This window comes from Mytilus edulis, unplaced genomic scaffold (genome assembly GCF_963676685.1).
Source record: "Mytilus edulis unplaced genomic scaffold, xbMytEdul2.2 SCAFFOLD_781, whole genome shotgun sequence".
NCBI lineage: Eukaryota > Metazoa > Mollusca > Bivalvia > Mytilida > Mytilidae > Mytilus > Mytilus edulis.
The window spans coordinates 981-9936 of NW_027268457.1; the positions used below are offsets into that span (position 1 = coordinate 981).

The 8956-nt window shown below is 31.8% G+C and overlaps 1 protein-coding gene across 1 annotated transcript; it reads right to left on the minus strand.

The window, feature by feature from the left end:
• Window positions 1-4497: 4497 nt before the first annotated feature.
• Window positions 4498-7408, minus strand: LOC139507543 (transcription factor SPT20 homolog; the record flags this gene model as incomplete). The annotated part of the gene is made up of 2 exons (XM_071295779.1): window positions 6388-7408; window positions 4498-5939 (listed from the first exon to the last, which is right to left on the minus strand). Coding segments are annotated over exons 1-2 (1558 nt in total), but the record flags the coding sequence as incomplete, so codon positions are not given.
• Between the last annotated feature and the right edge of the window lie 1548 nt (window positions 7409-8956).

The window sequence follows — 8956 nt, forward strand, 5'->3', positions numbered from 1 at the left end:
CGTTTAAACTACGCTCTGAATGCCCGCGATTTCGCGGGTGTGTTCTAGTATATTTTAAATTGCGCTTTAGTTCGATAACCGTTATATCCAGGGGCCAGTAACAAGAAACTTCTCTAAAGTTCTCGTATTTCATAGATTACAATAACACAAAGAGTGCGGAAATAATCTTTTAATAGTGTAACCCAAATCATTCTTTCCTCGCCCTTTTCTTTCCCTTAACAACGCTTAAGAATATCCCTAAAGTGGTCTCACTCTAAGCACACTTACTAACTTTACGTCCTGACCGTCAACTTTTTTTTTATTTGAGTTAGTCATTGCCAAATAAAAATCTCTCTTGCGTTTTGAAGTAACAGGATGTTTTGCTTACATAGTCAGCTAAATTATTGATTCTGATAAAGTTACAAATGTGGTAAATTTAAGACAAAAAATAATATAATGGTTCAGTGCAAAAGACCACTTAAACCAAGTTTTAAACAAGAAGAAATATCCTCATATACCCACAACCGAGAAATTTGATATGAACAGTTTATGTCCGGTGCATTTTCATGGTTATCTATCTATAAATAAAGGAAAGATTCTATTCATTTTCATAATCCCGAACGACGATGTTTTATAGTTGTGGGGGAAATTTGAGGATCATAGAAAATTAAAAAGATGTGGTATGATTGCCAATGAGACAATTCTCTACCAGAGAACACATGACGTAGAATTTAACAACTTTCGATAACCGTACGGTCTTCAACAATGAGCAAAACCATACCTTATAGTAAGCTATAATAGTAGGCCGCGAATTGAAAAATGTGAAACAATTCAAACGAGAAAACTAACGGCCTAATTTAAGTACAAAACAATAAAACGAAAAACAGATATGATATACAGCAACAAACGACAATCACTGAATTACATGTTCCGGACTTGGGACACATAAGACAGTGTTTGAAAGTTTTTGAACAATTTGAGGATAGGTATATATATAGATCTTATTTTATAGTTTTTTTTGGGAAATTTGAGGATCTGTATATATGAGACAAGTGTTTAAAACAATATTTTAGCGTCTAAAATGGTCTCGTTAGTGGAGTATCAGGAAAAAAAGGGCTGGATATAATTATAGGGGTAAACAAGGAAAAAAACTATTTTCTAAATGAAATCATTCTTCTAATAGTACAAATTAAACGATTACAGATTCAAATTTCCCAAAATTTGAAATCGGGCGGGTGTTTAGGCTGGGAGAAAGGGGGGAGAGGATAAAGCCATAAATCATTTATGCTCGCTCTGTCTAACCGATAGTTCTTGCAATAAGTTTTCCATCCGTCACAAATTCAACAGGATATCAGCGATCGCGGAATAAACGTCTTAAAAAGCGATCAGGATTTCTTCGTCTGGTTGTCTTCATATACATGTAAAACAAGCGCCATTTTCATTTTAAGAGTAGTTTGGGGTGGGTAAAACCACACTTACATTTAAACGAGTTAGGTAAAAATCGTGTTACGCTCGTAAATTCTTGAGTTTATGCAAAGGGTTCTTACTAAAGGACAAAAAAAAATAAAATGTTTTTGAGTTACCCGATTTGAAAAGTTTATGATAAGGGTATGCAAAGAATTCCCTTAGATCCGTAAGAATTTCGAAAGTCTTATAAGGGCTGTCAATCATTCTAAGATTGATATAAGATTGCTTCTTGTTACACTCTCACTCACTAAGACAGTCTTATGATGATCTTAAGTGCTAAGAGGGCTTCTTGTTACCTGGCGTATAAACGAATAGTCAACAAGTGCCGTGCATTTTTTTAAATCAATATTTTTGGTATGTTCCAATCTGTCCTTCACTATTCAAGAATGGACAACGATAACGTTAAATTAATGTCGGATTGATGTAAAGCAGTCTAGTAATACTTGAATCATGTGATCATTATTTTGTAATATAATTACAATAATTTAAAAGTTCGTATAGTACATGTAGTATGTATACGGAGTCTTCCGAATAAGATTGTTTGCTATCGGAATTCGGATTGATGTTGGAATACGTGGATGTAAGGTGTCATTTTTATTTAAAGTATATACTTACATTTTTCCAAATTTACTCTTGGTAAGAAATATGTAAATAGATTTTTATTTTATCAAATCTTTTTTTTTTATTTGGTATTATTTAGATTTTTACAAATAATATTCTTTACACACAAAATGTTATTAATAAACAAACGTATGAGTTTAGTAATGACTAGTATATCACTTTCGGACACGCAAGACAGAGATGTATATTATACACCTGATAGTTCAAAATGAAAAGTTACAAGCTATCGGCCGTGTACAGTCCTCAATAACCTCATAAAGGAAACGATGCATGAACTTGCAAGTCCGACAGGAAATCGTTTGAATACCTGGTCGTGTCACCTCACAATACCTTTTGGGGTAATACCTTTAGCCATGCTGGTGAACAGATGCGGTAAAGTTCGATTTTTTTAAAATCACATAAAAGAATTATGAACACTTATTTATGATTTGAACTTTTTAACTAATTCCAATAAAAACTGTTTAAAAATGACAGACCATGTGTTTTTTTAAATAACATTTTCCTATCAAGTTAGATAGATCGGATAAAACAACCGTACCATTGGAGCAATGCAATAAAAAATAAAGTATGCTATCAATCAAAATTAAAAACTTTTGAATGTAACAATATGGTACAAATCTGTTTGATTTACCGAATTTGCATTTTTTTTATCGAAATGAAAATGTTATAAACTGCTGCCGGTTAATATTAATAAGAAGATGTGGTATGTGTATCAATGAAACAACTCGCCATCAAGTCACATAGTATAGAACATTCCATTATAATTCAATAGTACGGCTTCAACACAGAGTTTTGGCCCACACCGAACAGCAAGCTATAATTATAACGGTCCCTAAAATGACTAGTATACAACAATTCAAAACGGACAAACACATTAAAGTCTAATCTATAAGTACGGTCATTTCGCTACGTTATTTTATAGCTTTTTGGTCAATTTCGAAATAGCAAGTAAGCGTCTCACTGTTTTGTTTTAAATGAGAAGTAACACTGGTTCTGATTCGCAACCGAAATATAAACCGTACATTAGATTTTATCAATCGTTTCTAACTATAAACATTGTTTGATATTTCTCTATGATAGATTGACTCCTGTATAAGCTCTTCCACAATTTACGCCTGTTTTGCTCCAGCGACCGGTATTACAATTTAACACTGTTTTAAAAGTATAATGATCTGTTACTTCATTTACAATTTTGAGCAAGACTGAACTGTTTATTAAGGTAGCACAATACAAAGATTTTTCATCCCCAATCAGACATCTTTAAACTGATGTAATTCCACTCATCTTTCTTTAAATTTTATAAATGAGGTACCAAAAGAAAAAAGAAGGATTAATCTTTCAAATTGTGATAATTTTATTATGACATAATTATTACATAATTGCCATATTGAATGAATGAATGAATTTTATTCTCATCAACTAATGACATAGTTATAGAGACAATAAGTATATACAACAATATAATATACAGTGCATGTATGAGGAAAATGATATACATTAACCAGGAGGAGAGACTTTCACATTAACAGCTTTAATATATCGACATAATTTTTCTAAAACAGTAATATTATTTGGGGAAAACAGATTACATAATTTCAAGGTGTTTGGATTTTTCCAACAAAATTTCGGTATATATTTTTGTCTTTCATTAACGAAAGATTTACAAGACAAAATATAATGATACTCGTCTCCAATTTCAGCCGAGCCACATATACGACATAATCTATTATTTCTCGACAGATTGTGATGTCCATACTTGAATAAATTTAGCTTCTTTGTTATTCATAGCATCCCAAAATACTTTATAGATTCTTGCACAACACAGTTTGACCTCCAAAACTTATTTTTGAATATTATATGTCTCTGCTTAAATTCAACAAATGTCAACATTATCTTCATCAAATTTATTATTTAACAAAACATTGTTTTTCATTACAAGTTATTTCATATATTAATATACAGCTAGTGAATATTTGTTGTTTACCGAAAATATCAGATTTAAATTATATACGCAATGAATAATTTCTGTGAAGTTACTTTTATTTCCGTGACATATTTAATTTACGAGTACAATATAGTAAAACAGAAAAACAGAAACGGTAAATATACAGGAATACCTAAAGTTTCGTAAGTAATTGCAAGGGACCACACGTTACTTATTTTTCACGAGTTTTCATAGCACTTAGCAATTTTTGAAACGAATATGTGAGATAAAGATCTACTGCATTTTGGAAAATTCAAATTATGTTATACATCTTACTATTTTTTTTCTTCAACAGATTCACATTTTTAAATTGGCATCAATATTTAATTTTTTTAAATGTCACGTGTATTGTTCATTCATTTTTTAACAATTGTGAAGCGTGCGACTTTACTAAGAATACACGCATTTAACTAAATTCGATAAAATTTGAAAAAAATAAACGATACATAAATCAAGGTTGTTTTGCTTGAGTGATTCAATATCCTCATCTTCTACGAAGGTTGTCCTATGTTTCAGTCGAGATAGAGGAATATTATCGTCACTACTTTCTTCATCAATGGATACTATTACCCCTTGTTGTATATTTTCAGGTGTTGTGTCATTTAATTCTTGTTGTATATCTTCATGTGGTGTATCACCGCTCTCTTGTTCATTCTGTACGGGCCTTGTGTCATTTAATTCTTGTTGTATATTTTCATGTGGTGTATCACCGCTCTCTTGTTCATTCTGTACGGGCCTTGTGTCATTTAATTCTTGTTGTATATCTTCATGTGGTGTATCACCGCTCTCTTGTTCATTCTGTACGGGTCTTGTGTCATTTAATTCTTGTTGTATATCTTCATGTGGTGTATCACCGCTCTCTTGTTCATTCTGTACGGGCCTTGTGTCATTTAATTCTTGTTGTATATCTTCATGTGGTGTATCATCGCCCTCTTGTTCATTCTGTACGGGCCTTGTGTCATTTAATTCTTGTTGTATATCTTGATGTGGTGTATCACCGCTCTCTTGTTCATTCTGTACGGGCCTTGTGTCATTTAATTCTTGTTGTATATCTTCATGTGGTGTATCACCGCTCTCTTGTTCTTTCTGTACGGGCCTTGTGTCATTTAATTCTTGTTGTATATCTTCATGTGGTGTATCATCGCCCTCTTGTTCATTCTGTACGGGCCTTGTGTCATTTAATTCTTGTTGTATACCTTCATGTGGCGTATCACTGCTCTCTTGTTCATTCTGTACGGGCCTTGTGTCATTTAATTCTTGTTGTATATCTTCATGTGGTGTATCATTGCCCTCTTGTTCATTCTGTACGGGCCTTGTGTCATTTAATTCTTGTTGTATATCTTCATGTGGTGTATCATCGCCCTCATGTTCATTCTGTACGGGCCTTGTGTCATTTAATTCTTGTTGTATATCTTCATGTGGTGTATCATCGCCCTCTTGTTCATTCTGTACGGGCCTAGTGTCATTTAATTCTTGTTGTATACCTTCATGTGGTGTATCACCGCTCTCTTGTTCATTCTGTACGGGCCTTGTGTCATTTAATTCTTGTTGTATATCTTCATGTGGTGTATCATCGCCTTCTTGTTCATTCTGTACGGGCCTTGTGTCATTTAATTCTTGTTGTATATCTTCATGTGGTGTATCATCGCCCTCTTGTTCATTCTGTACGGGCCTTGTGTCATTTAATTCTTGTTGTATATCTTCATGTGGTGTGTCAACAACCTCTTGTCCAATATTTTCAGGCGTTGTGTTGACTGGCTGTCGTTGACTATCTCCTGTCACTGACAGGTTGTTCTCGGTAGTTGTGTTTTCAATTGAATGACTATTTTCTTCTACTGCAATTGCATTCATCCATTCATCATCGGATGACCATTCTGTGCATTCCATCCTGTAAAACATGTATTTAAATTATTGTCTATGTTTAGCCTTCGGAAATATTTTCTGTTAATGACATTTGGACGTTATAGTCTTTAAATTTTGATATTTCCTATGCGACAGTTGTTTTTCATTCGTGTAATGAGTTTAAGCTTTTTATTGTGCTGTTTGATAAGGGACATAACGATTTTAATTCTATTTTGAATTTGATAGTTTTGTTGTTTTACTATATGATTTGCCCATTTTTAAAGGGTCCTCTGTTTCTCTCATTGTTAAAGTTGTTCCCTGTTAGTTATCTCTTGTTTTTCTTGTCCATGATCGAGATGTCTTTTATAAGCTTGATATTGATACTTCTTGATTGACCATTTATCTTTATGAATCGATAGATAATTTGAAAATTAGAGCTATTGTAAATACTAATGTAACATAACAAATAAATATATAATACTTAAAAATCTTACCTTGGTGCTATTTTTTTATGATCTCTGTTTTTTTTCTTTATTATTATTTCTGTGACTAAAATCTGAAGAAAAAATAGATAAATAAAACAGTGTGAACTATGAGACACATAAAACATTTAATTATACATAAAAAAAAATAGTTCAAGCAACATGCAGTTAGACCATGTTTTGTGTATTTATTTGATTCATTTTAACAGAATTAATTATTATCCATATTAAATCTGAATTATAATATCTTTCTCAGAGTAAAATTAATTATTATTCATCAACGCTAATACTTATTTTGTTATCATAGTATAAAATCAAAAATATTTAGATAAATGTTTTTCATAATATAATTTACAATGTCATACATACCTATAACTGCTTTTGGATTGTTTAAAGATGATCATTTTTAACAATAGCAATGTGCATTCCTTCCCTGAGAAAATTAGTATTTACAAGATGTGTAATAGTGTAAATGAAACAAAAACACGAAATAAGATACTTGGTTTTAACCTCGAATCAACATTATATTTACACAAGTCTTAATGACCCAAAAGATTATCAGGATTTATTAGTTTGTTGACCTTTCATCTGCTGATTATATTTAACAGCTGCAACAGGTTATCTTTAGACACAGTGGATGATGCATGCTAAAAATAGATTTAAGTATTGTAAACATGACAGCAACAAACAGTTAACCTTATTCACAATGTTGAGGCATAAAGAAATTGTGAAAATAATTTGAAATTTGGTTTTGCCAAACAATTTATCTCCAGATATTTGATTTAGGTATAGTGTTTTAATATATAAAATATTTTACTATAATGACCAAGTAACTTATCTATAAATAGATGATTGATGCATCCAACAATTCAATTATTAATAGATAATTGATTGATGTTTTATCAATTAAAAATACTTCTAGTATACCTTTTGCTCTATAATTTGGTGCGATTAAAGCATTGACTTTAAAACACATTAATAACCCAAAATCCAAATTTAACAAATTTTATGTTACTTGGTTGTGGCAATAACCCATCGATTTCTTCAAATATTTTTTGGGGGTTATTATTGAACAGGATAGTGTATTGCACAAAAGCAAAAAACATTTTATTTAGGGGGAGGGGTCAATTCGCAACCGCATAGTGTATTGTACAAAAGCAAAAAATTGTATAAATACAAATGATCATATAACCAATTTTTGGGATACGATTGCTTTTAAGCAATCTGTAGACTTATACCATTGACTCAGGGCCATGCCCTCACATCAACCGTTTTATTCTAAACATCAAGGAACATCTCAGATTCTTGAGATTGTCTTGCTTTAAATGGTATTAAAAAAAAAGGATTGAATTATAAGTATTTATATTTAGAGTTTTAATAAATTTAGAAACACGTCAGCGGGAATTTCCCAGTTTTGATAACATGCGAGAGTTGTCTGAATTCCGATCAATAAATCTATTTCTATCATATAAGAACTGAAGTGGAGTTTTCTTATATATATGTCACCGTTATGAAACTGATATTTTATATTGTACTTCCATAAAGAAATGGAGGTCGTTTAATTAACATTTGATATATTCCTTGCTACAAATCACAAGTCTAGGGTTTGTTTAGGTAAGTATGCGCATGCGTAAAGCTTTCTTGACTTGAAGGGGTATCAGATGGAATGGTTGCTCTGGATTCCCCACTCCATTGATTAATTTGAAACTCACGAGATCCTTTCTATGTCTGTCGCTATTGAGGGTTATTGTTGTTGCATAATTTTAAATCATAAGCATCATTTAAATTAAAATAAATGTAGTCTACAACGTAAAGGTGTAACTAGAACACCCCTTCAGCCAAATTGGAGTCTTCCATATTATCGCTTCAAGTTGTCTCCCTTCCCTAAGTAACTTTCGTGAAACGATGATACGTCGAGAAAAATTAACTCATTCTTTCGATAGACGTCGTATTATATTAAAACCGATCGCAATTTAAACAGAGCAATGTGTATGGAAAGGTGTCAGCCCACTGACCCAAAGGAAATTAAATATTTAAAGAGTTAGAAATGGGGTTCCACCTAGAATTCACGTAGGAAAATAGGTGATAACGGGTACGAAGTGAAATACCTTCTCTCACGCTCAGTGACTGCTGTAGAAAGTAAACTTGGAATTGATAGTACAAAAATAAAACACAATAAATACATTGTTCATACACTTGTATCAAGGATTGGCTATTTTTAAAGTTGAATAACTCTTCAGGTTAAGTAAATTACATTTTACGAGCCTTTTACACGTGCAGTTGAATAATTTTTAATGCATGCATATATCAATGAAAACAATGGCAATCGTATCCCTCAGAGAAATCTGCTCTTTGATTAAGTTCTTTGACTACAGTTATTCTATGGCAGAAACCTATTATGTGTCAAATTTTTAAATACAATCCAAATTCAAACCTGTATCAACTATATCAATATAACTCAACATGCAGACATCTTATACGTTCAGGTATTTCACATCCAAAATTTTATGGAAATATTCTTTATAAAGCACAAAAATGTCAGTATTCTCCTCAGAAACTAACAAAACCTTTAAATAGACTT